Here is a 23,127-nt window from a genome sequence, read left to right as displayed (position 1 = left end):
CGCTCCCTCCTAAATAGGAGGGAGACGGAGAACCCCTTACAGGGTAAGGCTGAGGAGTATGTACAGTTCTTGGCGGACAAAGTTGCTCGGTTTCGCTCGGACCTGGACTCCACTCTTGCAGTTCCAGCCGAGACACAAGGGAATGATCTGGCAGACCATCTCTGGGTTGAGTTTCAGGATGTTGCCTCCGGGGATGTGGACAAGGCTATGCGAGCTGTGAGCGCCTCCACCTGTATACTGGACCCGTGTCCCTCCTGGCTGGTTGCCAACAGCAGTGAGGTGACACGAGGCTGGATCTAGGCGGTTGTTACCGCCTCTCTTCGGGAGGGGCATCTCCCCACCGTGCTGAAGGCGGCGGTGGTGAGACCCCTCCTGAAGAAACCGTCCTTGGATCCAGCAGTTCTTAATAACTACCGTCCAGTCTCCAACCTCCCCTTTGTGGGGAAGGTTGTTGAGAAGGTGGTGGCCTTCCAGCTTCAGCGTACCTTGGAGGAAGCTAACTATCTTGACCCCTTCCAGTCTGGCTTCAGGCCCGGTTACAGCACAGAAACCGCTTTGGTCGCATTGACCGATGATCTCTGGAGAGCCAGAGATGGAGGCCATGCATCCATCCTGGTTCTCCTTGACCTCTCAGCGGCTTTCGATACCATCGACCATGGTATCCTTCTGCGACGACTGCAGGAGGTGGGGGTGGGCGGCACTGTTTTGCAGTGGTTCTCCTCCTACCTCTCGGACAGGTCGCAGTCGGTGTTGGTGGGGGGGCAGAGATCGTCCCCGAGGCCCCTTACTTATGGGGTGCCGCAGGGCTCGGTCTTATCCCCCCTACTGTTTAACATATACATGAAACCGCTGGGTGAGATCATTCGGAGGCACGGGATAAAATACCATCAATATGCGGACGATACACAGTTGTATCTGTCCGCCCCGTGCCAACTCAATGAAGCGGTGGAAGTGATGAACCGGGGCCTTGAGGCTGTTAAAGACTGGATGAGAGCTAACAAACTGGTGCTCAACCCGGAAAAGACCGAGTGGCTGTTGTGTTTTCCTCCCAATAATTTGGCTAATGTTCCATCAATCAGGCTGGGGGGACAAAATTTATACCCCTCAGACAGGGTCCGCAACTTGGGAGTCCTCCTGGACCCACAGCTGAGTTTTGACCATCATTTGTCAGCTGTGACCAGGGGGGCATTTGCTCAGGTTCGCCTGATGCGCCAGTTGCGGCCCTACCTGAACCGGGAGGCCCTCACAACAGTCACTCGAGCCCTTGTGATCTCTAGGCTGGAATACTGCAATGTGCTCTACATGGGGCTGCCCTTGAAGAGCATCCGGCGACTTCAGCTAGTCCAGAATGCGGCCGCGCGAGTGATTGTGGGCGCACCACGGTTCGCCCACATAACACCGATCCTCCGTGAGCTGCGCTGGCTACCTGTTGATCTCCGGGTGCACTTCAAGGTCCTACTTACCACTCACAAAGCGCTCCATGGTAGTGGATCTGGCTATTTGAGAGACCGCCTTCTGCCAATTACCTCCCTGCGTCCCATCAGATCGCACAGGGTAGGCCTCCTCCGAATTCCATCCGCCAGTCAGTGCCGACTGGCGACTACGCGGAGGAGAGCCTTCTCAGTCGCAGCTCCGACGCTATGGAACAATCTCCCCGTGGAGATCCGTACCCTCACCACCGCCCAGGCCTTCCGCACGGCCCTTAAGATCTGGCTATCCCGTCAGGCCTGGGGATAAAAATCTTAGTTTGTCCCCTCCCGAATGATGAATGAATGTTGTGCTTTATTTTTAATATTATGTATTGTCTTATGTCTTTTGTCTTTGTACCCCCCTCCCCGTGTTTTGTAAGCCGCCCTGAGTCCCCTCAGGGAAAAGGGCGGCCTATAAATTATAATAAACACTCTAAACACTCTAAACACTGGTTAACTCAGAAAAACTCCGTGTATTGGTAGCAAGAAAGGGAAGGTAGCAAGATTAGTATATTCCAGAGTCCACACAGGGTTGTGGTCTTTAGCAGGTGCTGCTATTGTCAACTTCAGTGATGTTTTGTAACCATTCAGTACTGATGTTAACATGAAAAGCAGATCAACAAACCTATTAAGAGCATAAATTTTAATGGAATCTATTAAATGGTTTATATTTGATTGTATACGTGAATATGCAAATATATATGAGAAGATTGCAGCACCTAGATGACCTTGGCTAATCCCAGAATGCTAATCAAGGGTGGACCTAGTTGTTAACAGGAAATGCAATGACTGTAGCCTAGACTGAGAATTTGGAAAAGTGCCAGAAGGAAGTAGCAAGCCACAGCTGTGTTGTTACCTAGGAAAACTACATGGTTAGATTTATGAGAACCATTACATTCAGATCATTGGAGGTAATAGTTACGGATGTACAAAACGTTGCCTGCATGTATCATTCTATACATAGAACACCTAGTTTCCAAGTGGCATATTTCTGGATAAAAGCACATGTTTGGTGAAGGACTTCTGTCAGTTTGCTGATCTTACCAAGTGAAAAAAATAAACATATGGGCAGAAATTTTCCAAAGTGGAGAACAATAGGAAAAGGGCAAGGCCATCAACAGTGTGCATCTGCTAAGGGAAAATAGGAACAGTGTGGAGGAGACTGATGAGAGGAGCCATAGATTATTTGGATTATAGCACACATGAATTTAAACAGGCTATTCAAAAAAGAAGAGGAAATGGGATGAAGGCAAATAGCATTTGCCCTATTTGCCTTATAAGATCCTCCTAGAATTTGTTTCATCTGAAATATGGGAAAATAGAGATAACTCAAGTTTTATTTGACTGACCGACTTACCAAGAATGGTTCAGTTTAATTTCTGAATCACATTGTATTTGTTTCATGCCAGAAATAAAATATAGCCAGTAATAGTTCTATTGTACAATGTACTAATAAGCCCATCCTCATGCTTTTATTTTTTCATTGATTTATTTACTTACTTACAGAATTTAACAGAAATTACAGAAACTAAAAGGCTGCCCTCCCAGTATCAAGGGACTAAATAATTGACAATCCATTTAAAATGTACCTTATGTGAGGGAAACTTTTTGGAGGTAATCCTATGGAGGCTTAAGAGGAATAAAGTACAAAATCCTTTTAATAAATACACTTAGATTGAGAATCATTGTTTTCATTCAGAATGAGCAGCCTTAGTAGAAAGTCTATCCATCAGTCACTTTAGCTGAATGGGGCTGTAAAAAAAATTTCAACTTCACATTCCAAACCACAATAAGATAGAGAAATAGAGATAGATAAAATGCAAATATAAAACCAATATGTAACAAATATTTGAGTTTCTCTGCCAATACAGCAAGCAGTAATATGCACAAACACAAAGCTAAAGATGCTTCTTCTGTTTAAAAATATCATCAAATATTGCTATCTAACCGCTGACGGTACTACTTCCAAAACAGGACTCCCTTCTGGATTAGAATAAAATGTACATGTCCTTGATGTTAAGAAAAAAAATCCATACTATATAGTGGTTTGGGGTTTTTTTGTGGCTGGGTGTGTATCTTGAGCTCTCATTAGGTTTGATCTAACATTGTTATAAAACATAAGGCTGCTATTTTTAAAACCTGCAGAATTACTTTTCTGTAAGCATTTTGTTTTTTATAATACTATTATGACTGTTTTACAAGACAATCCTACAGAGCTCATAATTCAACAATTCATTCATTAAAACAACCTGCAGTAACAAGTTTCAATCATTCAGAATCGTCTATCCTTTTCTGGTTCATCATCACAAACTCTAGATGAGAGATGGATGGATGGATGACCATATACAAAAGGTGATAATCAGAACCATATATAATTCATAAAAATAAAAAACCATACAAATAGAGTTTATTAGCAGTTCTGTATATTCATAGAGTTTCCTTCGGCTAATCACACTTAAACTTACAGAGAAGGTCATCTTGTTGAAACAGTAGGAATTTCTCTTGAGAAAGCATGTAGAAGCTTGTGTTGCACTTTTAGTAATTACTATGTAAAATTAAAATTAATACACAGAATTAAAAAGTTCCTTGAGAACTCGACTACTATGTCTTCCCTTGACTTCCTCTCCCTAAACAATATTCCCCTCTGCTTTAAAATAACAGATAATACACAGGTGTATATTTAAATTGATTTAGAAGATAATGGCTTCTTAAAGATGAAAACACCAGCTCTTCAGCTACTATTATGCCAACTTGAGTGTTGCAACAAGTCCAAAATGCCTTCTGTCTAATTGCCTTCTGTCTGAAGTATTGAAAGTTAGCTACAATAGGCCATGTGTAATACGGCTAGAATACTGAGTTTTCTGCATAATTCTCCAATTTTCCTTTTTTTTATAGTAGGGTGCCAGAGATTAATTGTTTGTTGTTAAAAAATTAAGTGACCTATGCTTTCTCATCATCATGAGAAAGTCTGCTGCTTGTTGTTTAGCTTGCTTTCTCTTTTACATTGAAAAAAAAAATAAAAGCAGCAGTGTAACAACAGTAAATGCAGGGAAACAGAAACATCCCCAGTGATTATTTTCCATCATTCTCCACCAGTTGCTTTTACAGGATTGCTATGAAAAGGGGCTTTTCAGTATGGAATATCTTCCCAAGAGAGTATTTCTTTCTTTTTTCTTCCTTTTAAACAGGCTCTTAAGGCTGTTTTAGTCTGAAAGGTTGTTTCTCCCCCCACCCCTTCTTATTATCTTTATTATTGAGAATGATTCTTGTGTCATTTTGAAATAGTTTACCTCTAGTTCTTTATTTCAGTTTTGCAATTTATCCTTTTATTTAACAGTTACGTTTGATCTTACCGTAGAAAATTGAATGTAAATGTCTCATAAAAAGAACAATGTTGGTGCCTGTAAAATGGATCCCTGTCAGCTGGTGGAATTAATAAGTTGGTTCATTTATTTCTGTATTCGCTAATATACTGAGCCATAAACCATGATTTATAAATCACAATGGCTGAGTTCATATAAGATAAGCTATTATGGTTTAGCCCAATATGTACGTCCATACAGACTTCATGAAAATTTTCATGGCTTGCACTTAGATGTCCAATAGACAAATTGTGATTTGACAAATTTGGACTTGAGTTAGTAGGCTGACCACTGTCTGTTTCAGCTCAACAATATTACCCTTTTGTGCTTCTTACTGTGCTTTTTTCTTATTGCCCAATCTTTGTTGCTCAATGTTCTGTCTCCCTTTCTACTGATGAATAGTTCCTTGGAACAAAATTCATACAAGAGTGTTTGCTTTTAACAAACAAGATTTTTCTTACCAGATCCATTTCCGATTTAGGCACGTACCTTGACAGCACACACCCTTGTTCAGCCTCTTCTATGGTCATTGATTATATGTCTTGAAAACATTTCCAAATTCTGGCCTAGCCCTACACCAGGAAATCTTCCTTGTGACTGGAACAAAATGGAATCTTATCAATATAACAAAAAGCCAGTCCTTTTTTTTTTTTTTTAAAGTATCCATTCTTTGTTTCCTGGCTTTGTGGCCTAACGGCAATGACTTTAAAAAACTATAAATAATGAGCTCAATCCAGTGACTAATTACTGAAAACTCTGTGCATCAGCAGAAGTGGAACCTGTGGTTAACTCAAATACTATCAAATGCCTGAGCTATTCAATAATATCCCTTGGTGTTTTCTATCTTTCTTGCAACGTCTCTTTGGTTTTAGTTAACCTTTTGACAGTGAAAAGAGCAGCTGCTAGGAAATGAAGCCGTTGGCAAAAGAGAGTGCTGGGGGCAACTTCTTCGGTTCACCAAAAAGCGACGATTGACTAAAGTTCAGCTTTTCCTGCACATAGCTGGTAGCATAATAGCAAAATATGGTATTGACCACCGTGTGGGAAACATGTTAACAGTGGAAACTTTAATTGGGAGAGCAATTGGGTTTTAATTGTGGTTAATTGCACAGAAGCATGGTGAGATGGTGTTATTGTAGAAAATTATGCCCCAGATAGTGATAATATAATAGCTGCCTTTATTTATCGGATAGCCAAAATAACCCTGTGACTTAGCCTTCTGCTTTCTCACCTCAAATATGCAATCCAATGAATTTTGGAAATACAAAGAGCCATACAGAATAGAATAAACCACCAGCTGCTCCAATCAGCAACTGTTTTTTGTTTTTTAACGCTGCATTTATTATTTGCTAAAGTTCAGCTTGGCTGTGAATGTAGCAGGAGCTGAAATCATTCCCTCTGAGCTGCCTTGCTTTTATTCCAGACAGAGAATAGGTCACCCTAACTTCTGATCCTGATACAGACAGTTGGGGTAACATTTTCCAGTAACATTGTCACTCCTGTGAAAGAAACAAGGATTTGTTCATTTGTTGAAATGATTTTAGAGAGCTTTCCCTCCAAGAAGTGCTTTGAATATTTGTCCTTGGAAAATAATTTTATGAGCATGAATTTTCCTAAGTCTTATTATCCTAATCAATGATTTGTGATTAAACATTCCATAGAATATACAACCATAGTTACGAGTGCTGTTACAGCACCTTCCTTCAGAGAAAACAACATAAAAGTGCTTCTCAGAAAATAAATATGGGTGGAGTCAGATTTCCCGGCCAACTCTGCTTGTTTCCAACCTTCTTATTTTTAGGGAAAGTTACCCTGCAACTCCAGACACAACTGGATACCATCAGGCTTTTGAAGTTCTGCCATTGTTCCTTTTCAACCTTTTAAGACAATTTTGAGAATCTTTGCTTGTCTATAACAATACTTTGCCAAGTTTGAACTGCTTTGGCATGAAAAGATGCTTACTCAGTATTTGTCCCAGAATAGCTCTTTATCCTATCCAGATCACCAAATGACTACCATTCTGGCTGTGGCTTCAGTCACAGGGACAGGATACCACATTATTGATAACAGACTGAGTTGATGCAATAGTGTTGAAATCGTTAATAAAGCTTAGTAGATATATAGCATAGTATTAAACATGCTGGAACCTATATGTGCTTCTTGCTATTTTCATGTGAGGCGAATGAATGGTATGCTTAATTGTATTTGCAGTATACTTTAGGATTTCTATTACCAGAACAGATTGTTTAATAATGAGTGGAAAAACACTTCATCTGCTTCCATTTGCTGACTGCCTCGTTCTATGCATTTGCTGATTGAAAAAGCATTTTATAAGCTTTGAAGCATCTGGCTACTTACTGGGACAAAAATTCTCCCCCATTTGCAGAAAGGAAAAATGAGGCATTGAGTGGTACACAGGAATCCCCCCCCCCAAATATCATTTCCACATAATGAAGGGAAGGTTCCTCTTTGATCCATCAGTGCACAGCCAGATATGTAACCTCATCATGCAGGATCCCATGGTCTTGTCCTGACTAGTTCTAGACATAACCATATGATTTTTTTTTAATAAAGACCTTTTCCCTCTCAGTTGAAATGGCTTTTTGATAATGAATGGAAATGTAATTTAAGCAAATTGAGCAAATGTAAACAGGTCTGTACGTGTACAGCTTGTGGTCTTAACATAAGGCAGCAGGAGACGCAGAGGACCACCCAGGTCAAGGTCTGATCTTATTTCCAAATCATCCAGTTACCTAATTAAATCCCTTTCTGTTCCTTGTGTTCAGGGGGAAGAGGGCCTGCAGCTTTCCTACTTTTCTTCCAGATGGGAATGCATAATTTAATGATGATCCAGCTGTTGGAGACATGTGAATTCTGAGCAGCGTCATAAATCAAGACGTTGATGAAAATCGGTGTCTAGTCATTTTCTCCCTCTGAGTTTCAAAGGAGCCTTGCAGTTCATAATATAGCTCTGGATCCTAGTTTGACTAGGCTCAACACAAAACATGGTTTTCAGAATCAGAAATCCCGGGGGTAAATGTTATAATAAAAGAATGTGTTCATAGGAATATAGAGAGTGCCCTCTGCTCTTTAATGAATCAGTAGAGCTTGTCGTTCCATTGTAGAAATAGGAAAAGGGCTAATAGGCTGTGGGTGTAACTTCTCAGAACAGCAGGCAGTTCTGTTGGACTTTCAAATGTATATATTCTGCTTAATGTAACATTGACAATCTAAGTCCTAATAGACATCTGCTGTTTCATTGTGGAGTAAAAGATTGTAAAGAAGCATTTGATAATTAGGTGTGCAGGAGCTCTGTCTGACTACTTTCTTTGCCATATTTGCTATTTAATGACTAATGGTGTTCATGTAATCCTTAGAGGAGAGCATTTGAGTTATGGACCCAAGCTTGGGGCGCTTAGATAATGATATGTTAAGGCAAAGGTCCAGGATTTGAATACTTGCAGGCAAACAAGTAATAGCAAAGTCTTGCCACCCCTACTTAATTTACATGCTTGATAATTTACTTAATATCAACTAGAATCTTATGAATTTGTTATTTTCAAATTAAATATCGAAATGAGCAATAGCTAGAAATGGAAAAATCCCAAAGGCCTAGAATTCAAAGGTTACCTCTTTGTAATTTTAAATGTTTATAAAACTTTAGATGCCTGAGAAGGAAAATGCACCTCACCTGTGCAATCAAAATACAATAATAAATAATTGGCAATCTGCTGCCCTCTGGCTGTCTTAAATATTTCAGGTTTTAGACTGGCAGCTACAAACTGAATGGCACTGCCAACTGATTTACAACATTTTTGCAAACTTCTATTATACAATTTCCAGTATGATTTCCTTCCAATCTCCCAGTATGCTAAGCAGAATAGAAGATTTTTTTTAATGTGATCTAGTTGCTTCCAAACCTTACAGCTGAAGACTGTTTGCATTATTTACTTTCCTCACTTTAAATACACTTTTATTTACTAGTTTCAAATGGAAATTGTATTGAAAATTTAAAGAGAGCTACAAGAATGTTGTGTGTAATCTGTGTTGTAATTAAAAACACTGCAGAAAAGGTCATCAAAAATGATCAGAAGATTAAAGCAGTTCCTTCCTAGCACATCAACATTTTCAATGAAGACTATTACAAAAGTAAATGAAACAAATGGTGAATTGTACAGTTATAGTCTTCCCCTGTAATACCGTGTTTCCCCCAAAATGCGACATGTCCTGATAATAAGGCCATGCCACATTTTTCTGGTGGGCAAAAATATAAGCCCTTCCCCGCAAATAAGCCCCTGGACAACCCCCCACCTCTGGCCAGGCAGAGCACCGCTCACCAGCCTAGCGGTATCCTGAAGTTGCCAAGCCGTGGGAACCGGGGGGAGGCAAAGGTGATTGCATTGCTTGGCACCTTCCGACTGAGTCTTCCGGCAATGGCCGCTCTAGCCGTAGGCTCTATGGTTGTACGCTCTGGGAGTATGCTCTGCCGGCAGCCGACTCACAACCATAGAGCGTATGCCCAGAGCAGCTACTGCCGGAAGACTCAGTTTTGAAGCTGCTGAAAAAGCCATGCTGGGATGGTGGCGAAAACAGCGGAGGTGCTCTGGCTCTGCGGGGAGAGCTGGGCCAGGGCATCGTGAGGCTGGGAGGTGCGTGAGTGGGAGCGGAACAGTCGCTCGCACAACCCCCCTCTCCAGCCGTGCAGAGCACCATTCACTGGCATTTCAAAGGCACCAAGCCGCGAGAGCCGGGCGGCAGCGAACAGGCACACATGTGGCTTGGTGATATCCCTAGGTCAGTAAATGGCGCTGTGTCCGTCTGGAAAGGGATTTGCCGGGCAGCTGCTCATGAGCGTGGTCGCCTCATGGCTGTTGTGTTGCGATGCTGTGACAGCACAACACAGCCGTTTGCCCCTGAAGTTGTACCCGGATCTTTGGGGGTCCGCTTGCAAGAATGCAGCCGCCCAGAAACCCCAAAACAATAAACCCTCCCCTGATAATAAGGCCCAAGCCATATTTTGTGGGTAAAAAGAAAATAAGACCCTGTCTTATTTTCAGGGAAACACGGTATAGAATACTAAATAAAATTATTAATTCATTAGAAAATGTGGTACCACAAGATGTTTTGGTTTGCCATTGGTTTAGTTAAATATCAATACCCATTTTAAACAAACATTAATAGCTTAACTACAATAGCCATCAGAACCTGCCTCCTAGATGAAATGTATTACCCCCTTCTTCTAAGACAGCAGAGTTTGAATGACATTCAAGAATACATTGCTTACAACATAAATACCATTATTCTCTTGAAGTGAAAATTAAACTTATGATCATTAAGGTTTCAGACAGTTAAAAATAAAGGACTTTCCCTGCAAAATTGCATTTAAATTAAAAAGCTGCATCATTTTTTCCCAAAAATGCATGAAGCAAAATTCATGAAAATCAGCCCATCATGTTTAGAAATTCTTGTTAAACATTGCCCAAGTAGAAATAGCAAATACCTACGCAATTGAAATACTATTGCTTAGTTCCAATCACAGTTCTGATAGTTGGGAAATGACGTACAACAGTTTGCACAACATCAGGCCCACAGATGGTATTTTATGAATAATAGCAGTGTTCCTCTCTGTGGTAGCAGAATTATTTTCTATAGCAGATGATAACTGATCTACTTATTTATTTAATCTATTTATTTATTCAATTTCTATGCTACCTCTCAATGCCCTGTACATTTAATTTTTCTTAACAAATCATTATTCCACATTCAAAACATCATAGAGAACAAAATAATTATGCCAGAGCTAGGAACTGGGGAATCAATAATGACAGTTCTACATTGTAAGTGAAAACAGAAGGCAATGCTTTGATGAGTGACCCTTAAAATGTACTGCAAGAGAAATGTTGTGGTAACCCTTTAAAAATCACTAGTGTGTGTTATTCTGGATGTTGACAACTAGCAGTTAGCATGACAAACTCATTTTATTGCTGTACCTATTTTGAAGTCTGTCCAGAAGTCGGCTTATTGCCTATCTGACTCGATGGACTTTATAAATATAAATTGTTACGGAAATGACAAGAATTAACAAGTTGCAGAACTTTTTGATCTGTATGTCCAAGGAGGGGAGATTTATACTGATGTTTTTTATAAAGTAAACCACAAACTAGATAACTTTCCAAAGTCTCCTAGCTTTTTGATCTTGAATGGTTTTGTGCAGTAAGATATTTTCAAATAGGGAAAAAATCATTTATACAGCAGACACTTTATCTGACTTCATCTTTCAAAAATGTATGAGACTAATACTAAGCACTATTTAATCATGTGCAAATGACCTATCAGGAAATCAGCCAGGAAATGGATAGAGATTCCTGAGCACTGATGCAAAGTATTGCATGGGCACACTTTTCTAACACAGCAGTTGTTATTTTTGAATTAAATAATCCTTACTGAAGACACCAAGGGTTACATATGTGATTGCTTAGCTATGGATTTTTAACAAGATTCAAAACAGCAATCTTTCAACCAAAGGGCTTTCTTCAAACATCCAACTGGGTAGGAAAGTCAAATAGTAGTCTTTTTCCCAGATTCTTGGGAGTTGTTTGCCTGTGAAAAAACTCCTTCAAAGTTAGAAGAATGTTTTAATTCTCTAATCACATAACCAAAGCTTTCTTCAGTGGACCATTTGCATAGCAATGCTATTTTTTCTTCCTAGTTTGGAATTATCTGCTTGATGGGCCTGCAAACATTTCTTGTCTGTATTGCTGTATCATTCACCCACCCTTCCTAATTATTTCCCACAGTAGTTGTTGTACTTTCCTTTCCAACATTTCTGACAATTGATCATAGAGTCTTGGAATTACATATGTTGCAGACCAACATTTGAGAACATAATTTCTTTTTTGCAAGGGGGGGGCGTTATTACGGTATTTCTGCAATATTTTTCCCAAAAGATTCAAGGTAATATAAATGGATACTAGCCTATGTATTTTTATAATATTAATGACCTGCCAAAAGTCAGCTGGCCTTTTCAAAGCAGGCTTAGATTTATAGGCATTCTATCTTGTCATTTGCATTACTCATGGAAAACACTATCTCAGAAACCAGATTTGTCATCAGCAGTGATGAAGCCTGTCTTGTGCTCATTTTGCTTTGTCATTTTCCTACTACACATGGTAGCTTTTTTTTGGAAATTGTCATCATGATAGTGCTTCACGTGCAAAATTATCTTAACTATAGATCTTCTACAAGGCTCTCCTGTTTAAAAGCATGTCATATCTGGAGGCAGCTGCCATTTTATAGTTGGAAAATTGTAATAATCATAGAGAATTTTCTGTTTATATGGATATTTTTTATAACTTCTCAGACAGTAGCTCTTAAAATATTATAAAATTTAGTATCCTATTATGAATTCTTCCTTCTAAATTAATGATTAATGATTATTATATAAACTACTTCTAATGCATAAACCACTTCTGAAAAACCTTGCCAAGGGACTTATCTGAGAATTGGACACAACTGAATGGATGAAAAAAAATGTATAAATGCATTTATCATTGTAACATGTGATTTTTATCATTTTATTTTTTTGCAATCTTCTGACAAGCAAAGTCAATGGAGAAGCCATTCACTTAACAACAGTGTTACTAAATTAACAACTGCAGGGATTCACTTAACTGTAGCAAGAAAAGTCATAAAATGGGGCAAAACTCACTTAACTGTCTTGCTTAGCAATGGAAATATTGGGCTCAGTTGTGGTCGTAAGTCAAGGACTACCTGAAGGTTTTTTTTAAAAAAGGCTGATAGTTGAGTAGAAGAATTGAAAGCATAGATATAGAAAACAAAGAACATGTGTCACATATATGGGGCTCTAATAGCCAAGTTCACTGGAAATTATAGGCCCACATAACTGGAGGGCACTAGCTTGAATAAAGCTTGACAATTCCATCCAAAGGAAAAGAGAAGCACAATGTCACAGTTGAAATAGACCAGATATATATTTAATATGGCTGAGGAATGAAGCAAGTTGAAACAAAACTTGTAGATATTTTTTCTTGGCTGTTTCTTTATATAAAATTATAAAGAGAATGAGAAAAAAGAAAAACTTCAAAGTATAAGAACATGGAGTCATAGTGGGTGTTGCAGAGTTTTATTGTAACTCTGTCATATTTTCTAATTTTCTGAAATCTAGCAATCTATATTTTTATCATTGATCAGAATCTGCCATTGCACTGCTTGGACTGCAAAACTTTGATCTAGAATGATCCTGACAGTAGTCATACTTCTGAGACAGTAATGAAGATATTGTGTACTATATGCAAATCAAGCCAACAAATACAGCTTTTTCTGTTATCACAGAAAAACTTAAATACTTAAGCCTCCCCAAAATCTAAAGTAGCCATACATCTGGTTTTATGATTTTAGCTACATGAAGGATATAGAATACCATGAGTCAGAACTGAACTTTTCAAGAAAATGGAAGTATTCTCTGAAAAGGAAACATCCTGAGTGTTGCTATTTTGCAGAAATTTTAATTCTAGTAGCCACAGATGGATGTGGCTTCTATTAACTATAGAAGTCTGTGGTTCAACTACAGACTGCAAAGGAATATCCAAGAGTCTTGTTTGAATAAATAAAATACTTTCTACCGTAAAAAACAGGCTACAATAAGTTGATTACATTTAACATTTCTTATCTGCAGTTTTCTTTTCCAACTCTTGAGAAACAAATAGCTTCTGCAAACAAAGTGTACAACTCTCAATGCCTGTATAAAGGTAGAGGGTTTTGTCCTGATTCTGCCTCCCTTTTAATTTTTATGACAAACCCTCACCAACAGATGGCTACAGAACAATGTTATTTGTATTTGAAGCAGTATTTGAAACAATTGTTTTAAATTTCAGGTAGGGCATTGCTATTACTTAAGCTGCTTTTTTCCCAAATATGAGAGGCAGAAATAGGTTTCACTTTAATAAGATCTAAAACATTTCTTCCAAATCATTTTCAAGCTATGAGCAACCCAATAAATACTTGTAAATCCTGAATTCTGCTCCACTGTCCCTTTTATTTTCTAGGTATTATCTTGCCAATGTAATCCTTTTTCAGAAAGTAATTTCAAAACAGAGAACAAAAGCCATTCTAAAGTAGAAATGGGGAAACATCCCCTGCCCTTGTATGTCTGCATCCATTGGGAACCAGTTAGCAAAAGTTGAGTCAGACAACAAGTCTATCAGTTATATCCATTTCATTCACATTCATCTATGCATTTAAGACTGAGAATCTAATGCATACATTTTCATGAAAAGTCAGGGTGGTAATTTTTAAAGTACGCAGTTTACAGGATATTTACCATTTGTAGTATTTCATTTTCCCCCTTTTATTTTCTTCTAGGGAGCTGGTGACAGTTTTGTTGGAGCACTAGCATTCTACCTGGCTCACTATCCCAATCTACCCCTACATGAAATGCTGAGGAGAAGTAACTTCATAGCATCCATTAGCACTCAAACTACTGGGACACAGACTTCCTACCCTTACAGAAAAGATCTGCCACAAAACCTGTTTTAAGCTGTGTAACACATTTGATTTTTCTCTGCTCAAACTTTTTAAACAAATGCCAACTACACTGATGCCAGAATGAAGATGGTATAAATTGCATATTATTGCTTAGCCTTATCCTGAATGAGGTGGACATGGTGTCACACACTGCAATTTCAGTTTAGGATACAGCATTTCAGCTTTACAGTGAAATTATTTCCATGTCTTAATCACTTAAGGACCCGTTTATTACTGTATGTTTTAAAAATGTGATCCTACTCTGAGAATAAATTTTTTTGTGCAATTTGGAAAATCTTTGTTTGCACTAAATGAAATTGGATGATCAAAGCAGACAGAACTGTTTAATATATTGAGGCATAGCATACACAAAAAGGCAAGGCTCACTTTTGTGGTAATCCAGTTGCCATGACTCAACTTCCAGACATAGTTGTAGAAGTTATAACTTTTAAAAACTGGATTCGAAACTTCTCTGACATGGTCAGAGAAATTGGAACAACTTTTTCCTGAATACAAGACATGTGCTAGAAGACATTCATTTATATTTGTTTAAAATGCTCACTCCATTTGTTCACTCATTCCAAGCAGTTCACAGCATATATACAATAATATATGTATAAACTTTACAACAAACTATCATGTGATGGAGCCAGAAATCACAATAGGATTAATCTTAATCCAAACTCCCACAATCACAAGGAAAACCACCACATATTCAATTCCAAGTACACTTTGAAAATCCAAGTTTTACAAGCTTCCTAAATATTAAGAGCAAAGTGCACATGTTAATTCTGGTTAGATACATTCCACAGGAAAGCAGTTTCTGCAGAAAATGCATGACATCACACATCATTCTGCAGGTATATTTTGAGCGGGTTCTAGTTGGAGCATAGAATCCAAATATTGTTAGATACCTGGGTTCTACTAAGCATTGTAATACTTTAAAAGCAATGACCAGCATCTTGAAATGCAGAATAACATTTAAATAAATAACATCTAGTCCAACCTCCTGCTCATGCATGGAATGGGGGATTTGACAAACCTGTCCTGAAGCTCTCTTTATATTTGAGATGAAATCATGGTATGAATTTTTTAAAAACTCTTTCAGTTTGTGGTATAGATGTTTATGGAATGTAGTCTTTTGGGGGGGGGGGCATACAACAAAGTATCTTTGCAGCGGTACAGAATTCTAATCAAGTATAATATATATATATATATAAAAGCCAAATACCACTCATGCTTCATCACGAAATCTCCAGAATGGTAAAGCCTACAAACTTGAAATTTGGCACATATGTTCCTCTTGGCTTCTAGGTGCTCTCTAAGAAAGGATTTTTCGAGATGACCATCAGATCATTAGTATTTCTAATAGTATTATTAACACGCTCTGATGCTAATGAGTTAAGATGTTCTACTCCCCCTTCCCACCTGAAAATAACTCTGTTCCAATTGCCACTTGGGCATGGGCGTGGCCAGTGCATGACTCATCCAGCCTGCAAGCTCAGAGTTTAGACATTCTACTCCCCTCCCCACCTGAAAAACACTCTGATGCTAAAGAGTTAGATTGAGGGAGACAAGGTGATAGAAGAGGATCAATGGGGTCAGCCTGAGGGAGAAAAGGGGGATAAGATAGGGGAGGCCTCTCTCTGGCAAGTCTGAGGGAGAAAGTGATAGGAGAGTATCAATGGGGCCAGCCTGAGGGAGACAAGGGGATAAGATAGGAGAGGACAATGTGGGGCAAGCCTGAGGGAGAGAAGAGGATAGGAGAGGATCAATGGGGCAAGCCTGAGGGAGAGAAGGTGAGAGGAGAGGACGATTGTAACTAATCATTTATTTTCAAGCTGTAAGAGTCGATTGATTTATGAAGCTCAATGACATCGTTTTGTAGTGGAATACAGGTATTTAGCTAGTAAATTAAATCAAACCCAAAACACCCGTCAACTGTAGCTGCTAAATAAAATTCCTTTAAAAGCAATATAAGGCCTGCTGCCTGCCTGTATGCCTGAAACAGCCAATCAAGCTCGGCAGATTATTCCATTCTTCAGTTTTGTACCTACATGGAATGAATCTTAGGAGAGAATAAGCTTCCATAAACCTGTTTCTTCCAGATGTATCTGAACTATCATTTCTACCATTTCCTGCAATCTATAGAGTTTGACTGCAAAAAACTGAGGAAGCCTCTTGTACGTGGCTTTACCTCTTGTACTGAAATGAAACACATATGCAGTGGATTCACAGTTTTAATTCACAAGTGTAAAAACAAAGTTATTGATGAAGATCCATTTTCTAAATATCTTTCAGTGATGTTTTTATTTACAATTGACTTTGACCACCTCAGTTCGTTTTCTTTTCAGCATTGCCAACTTCATATTTCCTCGTATTTCCTCGTATACATCTTCACAAATCTTCTTAGCCAAGCATCAGTTACACAGAACAGATCTTTTTGTGCTCTTTGAAGAGGACTTTCTGTTTGACTATAAAAAGACAAGTAAAAAGATAATCTCTAAAATTATGCCAATGTGCATGTTTGCATAAATACAATTAAATCAGTGATTGATTCAATTGCATGCCTTTTTATCACATGAGGATGGAAATGAATAGGATGTACAGCAAATATATTGTAGGCCACCTACATATATACAAAAATATTCTCCCCATTTATAAACCCCTTCAAAACTTTCTTACCAATGCGATCATAGCTTAGCATTACTAGCTTATCTTGAAGCCGGAGTCTTTTTATATTATAAGAACAGCCCGTTCCTGCTTCACTGACCATTCTCACAAGTATATACCTAGAAGAATAATATCAAGAACACCTTTTTATTTGGCTAGCTATGATTATTTTCTGTAATTCATTTTTGACTTTGTGGTGCATGTATGATTGTCTATTAACATATTTAACTTAAATTTCCCAATTTTCCTTAATAATGTTAGATTAAGGATTTTTTAATAAGAGAATTACTTGCAATGAGAAGCCCAAAAAGCAAGGTTTTATTAGCTATCTCTTTTTCCTCTTGTAGCCCTGTATGTCCCACCAACTCTCCATCCCACCAAGAGAGGAGCATGTAGTTCCATTATCCATCATTGTGTGGCATATAAATTTAATAAATTATTACAATAAATTATTACAATAAATTGAAATCAAGAAAGCAATTCTCTAAGAGAATTGGCCACATTCTATATGACACTGAATTAGCTCTTAACAAACACAGAAAAATTAAACGTATAACAGATATAATTAAACATGCTGGTTTCAACTAAATTCTGCAATTTCTGGCACTGCATCAATCTGAGATTAAAGGAAAAGCTGTGTTCATTTAATATTTACTTAAATGAACAGCTCTTTTTCAGATAATCTCAGACTATGATTTCTTAACAATTATTTTTGATACAAAAGGCAATCCATTACAAAAAGAACCTAACTGCCATTAATAGCAGCAGTTATCTGAACTGTACAGTTTTAGAGTAGTAAATGCAATTCAAATGTTTACTTACTTTGATTTGGCTTTCTTGGCCACTTGCATTGCAGAACAAAAAAGAAAAAAATATTAAAAATGTTTTAATTTATTTACCAATACACCAAATTAGTCCTGCCATATAATTGATTTTATTTTGTTAAACCAACCAATAACCTATCAGCAATTTACAATAAAACAAAATAAAAAATAACATATAGAAAAACCTATTAGCTAGGCAGCAACACAGCAGTTTGTCAAAAACTAATAATTGAAATTAAATCAGTTAAGAAGCCTGGGAGAACAGAAATCTCTCTACCTGGCACTAAAATGCAACCAACATGGGTATCAGTCAAGCCTCTCCAGAGAGGGGATTCCATAAAAGGGGTACCACCACAGAAAAGGCTCTTCCATGTAGAGACCTACATCATCTTGGGTGACAAGACCTGGTGAGAGGAGGGTCTCATTAAATAATCTTAAAGTCCAGGTAAGTCCATATAGGAGAAGGTGTTCACATTCAGATGGTACTAAACTGTTTACGACTTTAAAGACCAAAACCAATATTTTTAATTGGGTCTGAAAATGAACTGGCAGCCAGTCTAGATGGTGAAGAACTGACATGTTTGTATCAACTATCTCAGTGATCAATTTAGCCTAGTAAGCAGTCTATTTGGAATTAACTAAAGTTTCCAGGCTGTTTTCAAAGGCAGTCCCACATACAACACATTGCAAATCCAACTATGGAAATAAAATGAGCTGCATTTAAAACCATTTAAATGATATTCAAAGAAAACTCATGACTCACCATATTGTTAACATTCTTTTCTAATGCAAATTTAAGGATTCCAAAACTAGATAGAGTTTATTTACTTAGCTTGTATCCCATCTATTCCCAATGGCTCTTGATGGATCTTGATGGCTAACAACTATATAGTATATAGTCACTATATATAGCATATACATTTTTTGTGCCTTCAAGTCAAGTATTTTGACTCCTGACTGCTATCAATAATTCCTAAACAGATTCCAAAACAGAATATGCAAATCCTATGCCTGTCCTATACACTTCAACAGCAACACCCTAGGTCCCATCTCTGAAACAAGATCATTTTATGAGACCCAGGAAGCATACTTTTTTGTGGTGGCACTTGCCTTCTGCATAATCTCCCCCAATTTACAGTTGACTCAAACCTTGTAAGTCTTTAGAAAGGCAGTGAAGACCTGGCTTTTGCTTCAGGCATTTGGATTGGAATGAGTAGAGGTTCCCATCTAGTGATTTACAATAAACTTAAGTTCCTGGTTATTAATAGTTATCTGTTTTCTGCTATCGTTATTATATTTTGCTTTTAGCACTGTTTTTTTGTATGCTGCCTAGAGTTACAGTTCTTAACAATCCAAGGTGATGTATACTTATTAAAGCTGCTGGTAGCTGCAGTTCAGTAATATCAAAACAGTTATAACTCCTCCCTATCTAACTTTGCTCAATGGTCAATATCTTAATATCTTTAATTTATGTATCATCAAACCATGGTTTACTAATTGCATTAGTTAAAGCTTTCCAGATTGCAAAATTGAATCCCAGACATTGCATTTAATGCAGCAATGTTCTTTCTATTCATTAAAGCTGGAATTGAGGAAATTTGCATGGACTGGCATGCTCAGTTATCACAACTCCTTTTTCCCAAGACTGCCACGGTTGCATAGGACAGCCCTTTGATTCTAGGAAAAGAGGAAGCTGCATTAAACAGATGCAGATTCTTGTAAGCACCACCCACATTTTCTAAAAGCATCCTTTCCTTCCACAAATCCATATTGTTAATTATTCTCCACTTTTTCAGTCTTATCCCTACTTCAATTATAAACCCTGACAAATCCATCTCAGGAATGCAGGGGACACACACACCCCTTAACCCTACATTCTGTGCCGAAAGGATGATTAATGTACAGGTAGTCCTCAACTTACGACTGCAATGGAGTCCAACATTTGTTGTTAAGTGAGACATTTGTGAAGTGAATTGTGCCCCGTTGTACGACCTCTCTTGGCATAATTGTTAAGTGAATCACTGCAGTTAATATGTTAGTAACCTGGTTGTTAAGCAAATCTGGCTTCCCCATTGACTTTGCTTGTCAGAGGTCGATCACATGACCTTGGGACACAGCAATGGTCATAAATGTGAACCAGTTGCCACACAAGCACCTGAATTTGATTATGGGAATGCTGCAACGGTCATTAAGTGTGTGCAAAAAACGGTGCTAAGCCACTCTTTTCAGTGTGGTTGTAACTTTGGGCAGTCACTAAAGGAACGATTGTAAGTCGAAGATTACTTGTATATAAAACCTCTACTCGGATCCCAAATGATGGATAAGGTTGGCGTGACCACAATGTAGGACCGGGAATCCCTTGGCCGCCGATCCTTCAGAAATCAGGCAGGCGGAAAGATCTTAGAAACGACCTTCGCCCTTCAGCCCGCCAGCGCTAAGGGGAGCGTGGACCCACTGCCGCTTCTCGTTAGCCTTAAGGAGATGCATCTTAAAAGGCTTAATCCTTTTATGTAACCTCGGGTTTCTGAGCCGTGTTCCCGGGGAACCGGGCAAAGGCTTCGTACCAAGAGAGGCTAGGTACTGCTACGCCCGCAACACACGGAACTTCCCCAAAGAGGGAACTCTCAGTCAACTCACAATTGACCACCGTCAGAAACATGACGACGACAACGAAGATGCCGGCAAAAGTAAACTCACTCAACACCAGGTAACCATCGAAATATAAGCACTTCTAAATACTTCCGGAGCATGCGGCGTTTGTTTTTTTTTACTTCCTTCTCGCTAAAGCCCGCCCCCTACAATCTGAGAAACTGTGCATTTATTGTAGAGCTCCTCTTCTTTCTTCCTGAATCTGCAGGCTCCTCCCCCCTCTGGTTGCTCTGACAACTGCTGGCCTCTCTGTTCTTTCGGCGGCGTGAGTTAACCCTTTAGCCGCTGGAGTTCGTATTGACTTCTTGTGCTTCGTTTTGCTAGATACTAATACGAGGCTGCTGAAATAAAACACTAAGGCAGAATACGCCAGCTAGGAAATACGTTACTTGCCTGTGTTGGAGGACCTGAAGGAATGCAAATTCTTTTTCAAATTTTTCCCAAGACTGTAATCGGACCATGTTTCACACTTACCCATATGTAATAAGTATCTATCTTTATGCAGATTAGAGATTACCCAGTTTTCTAGATTCCTGCCACATAAGTGGCCACAGTGATTTCATGCAAATCTATTGGCTACCCTGAAGCTCAATACGTTAGGCAAACCTTACCATTCAGTTCTATTTATATTGTCCCAAAGGTGCTGAAGAAGCTTAGGTAAGAAGCAAAACGTTTTCTAAGGAAAAAACCAAAAAAGTTCAACTTTTAACTTTTGGGACAACCATGGCCTGGATAACTGTAACTCTCCATAGACATTATATTTATATTGACATCTAACTATTACAAGAGAGGAACTGATCCATTACCAAATTCTTCTTTGTGGTCCATTAGGGACAATGCTATGCATTGCTGGTCCTTCTATTTCACTATTGTTTTAGTCTGCTTCATCCTTCTTTACATTTTTGTAAATAGTACCTGATTTGTTGAAATGGATCCTAGATATTTCCATAGAACGAATAGTTAGACTGTTTCAGCCTTTAGAACTGCAACCTAGCAAACTTCTCAGGCATGAATTGGAGACAAGAAAGCATGTAGTTGAGATACAGAAAGGTACATCTGCATCAGGGAGGTGCAGTCACTAGAGGCAGGGGAGGCAGGGCCTCGCCAGTCTCCTAAGGGAAAAGAAAGAATTTTAAATATTTTTTTTAATAATTAAAGCCAGGGTAGTTGCTACCAGATTCAAAGTCACAGTGGCTTGGTGTCTGCTCTCAGTGTTAACTATGGGAGGAGGCCAGAGAACTCGGGGCCTCTTTTGCCTAAGGAATTGTTCGCCTTTTAAAAGTTAAGGAGGAGTTAACAAGCGAACACTTTCATATGCAAAAGAGGCACTGATTCTCCCGCCTCCTGATCGGGGAGCAGCGAATCATGCCTTAGGAGCATGCTTACGTTAGCACGCTTACGTTGGGCGGACAAGAGGAGAGTTGAGAGAGTTTCCACAGCTGGAAAAGGTGGATCAGACGGAGGGAGGGGGGGGTTTCAAATTTATTGTAATTTAATTTGTAATTTGTAATTTAATAAAAAAATTAATTTTTTATTGTGAGGTTTGTGTGTGTGTGTTTTTTTTTCTTTCTTCACAGCGGTGGGGTCGGAGGAGGCAGGGGGGCGAGGCGGCGGAGCACGGAAGCAGCAGGGACGTTCTCGCCGCTGTGTTTCAACAGGCCAGGCGTCTCGCATTTATGTCCGCCATAAACGCGAGACACCTGGCCTGTTGGACACAGTGGTGGTGGTGGTAGGAATTGGCTGGGTGGGCTGGCTGGCTGGGGAGGGGAGACCCCTTTAAAGCCCAGCACCGAGCGGGGAGGAAGAGAGCAGTGAGTCCAGGCAGGGAGCAGGGCGGGAAGGCTGGCTGCAGGCTAGGGCAGCAGGATTGTGACTGTCCGTATGAGGAGGTGGGGGCAGGGGCAAGGCGGTGGAGCGCGACGGTGGCGAGAAGCATCTCAGATGGAGGCGGGACACCCGGAAGGCAAGCCGGGACTTCGGCATGCCTTTAAGTGCCGGCTTGTCTTCCGGGTGTCCTGGCTCCATCTGAGATGCTTCTTGCTGCCGTCGCGCTCCACCGCCTTGCCCCCGCCCCCGCCTCCTCCAACAAACAATCCTGATGCCCCGGCCTGCAGCCAGCCCAGCACCGAGCGGGGACGAGGAGGAGGAGGAGGAGAAGAGCGGTGAGTCCAGGCTCGGTGCTGGGCTGGCTGCAGGCCAGGGCATCAGGATTGTTTGTCGGAGGAGGCGGGGGGGGGCAAGGCGGTGGAACGCGACGGCGGCGAGAAGCAACACCCCCACCACTGTGTCCGACAGGCGTCTCACATTTATGTCTGCCATAAATGCGAGACGCCTGTCGGACACAGTGCCGGGGACGTTGCTTCTCGCCGCTGCTGCGGTCTTGCCTCACCAACGGTAACCGTCACCGCACGTCACTGCTGCTCTCAGTGTTAACTAAGGGAGGAGGCCAGAGAACTCGGGGCCTCTTTTGCCTAAGGAATTGTTCGCCTTTTAAAAGTTAAGGCAGAGTTAAAAACCGAAAACTTTCATATGCAAAAGAGGCACTGATTCTCCCGCCTCCTGATTGGGGAGCAGCGAATCATGCCTTATGAGCACGCTTACGTTGAG

At 39.7% G+C, this 23,127-nt stretch overlaps 2 protein-coding genes across 2 annotated transcripts in view; one reads left to right on the top strand and one right to left on the bottom strand.

Annotated features, from left to right (window-relative positions):
- The window catches only part of RBKS (ribokinase), a 48,492-nt gene extending 33,832 nt beyond the window's left edge, over nt 1-14,660 (top strand). The window contains exon 7 of the mRNA XM_032216179.1: nt 14,213-14,660. Coding sequence (XP_032072070.1) covers nt 14,213-14,386 — 174 coding nt within the window. The 3' untranslated portion in view covers nt 14,387-14,660. The remainder of the gene's footprint in view (nt 1-14,212) is intronic.
- A 1,938-nt stretch (nt 14,661-16,598) lies between these two features.
- MRPL33 (mitochondrial ribosomal protein L33) lies at nt 16,599-20,641 on the bottom strand. Its single transcript, XM_032214794.1, has 4 exons — nt 20,509-20,641; nt 17,870-17,891; nt 17,060-17,166; nt 16,599-16,848 (listed from the first exon to the last, which is right to left on the bottom strand). Exons 1-4 carry the CDS (start codon nt 20,528-20,530, stop codon nt 16,799-16,801), a joined length of 201 nt encoding a protein of 66 aa, XP_032070685.1. The 5' UTR covers nt 20,531-20,641; the 3' UTR covers nt 16,599-16,798.
- Nucleotides 20,642-23,127: the final 2,486 nt, after the last annotated feature.

This window comes from Thamnophis elegans, chromosome 4 (genome assembly GCF_009769535.1).
Source record: "Thamnophis elegans isolate rThaEle1 chromosome 4, rThaEle1.pri, whole genome shotgun sequence".
In the NCBI taxonomy this organism is placed as follows: Eukaryota; Metazoa; Chordata; class Lepidosauria; order Squamata; family Colubridae; genus Thamnophis; species Thamnophis elegans.
This window is presented reverse-complemented; position numbering and strand designations above follow the sequence as displayed.

Coding starts and splice junctions, on each gene's coding strand:
- MRPL33 (XM_032214794.1), bottom strand. CDS start 20,530: ATGTTTCTGACGGTGGTCAATT. Junction 17,167..17,869: donor GCCAAGAAAGCCAAATCAAA/GTAAGTAAACAT, acceptor TTATTCTTCTAG/GTATATACTTGTGAGAATGG. Junction 16,849..17,059: donor GCTAAGCTATGATCGCATTG/GTAAGAAAGTTT, acceptor GTCTTTTTATAG/TCAAACAGAAAGTCCTCTTC.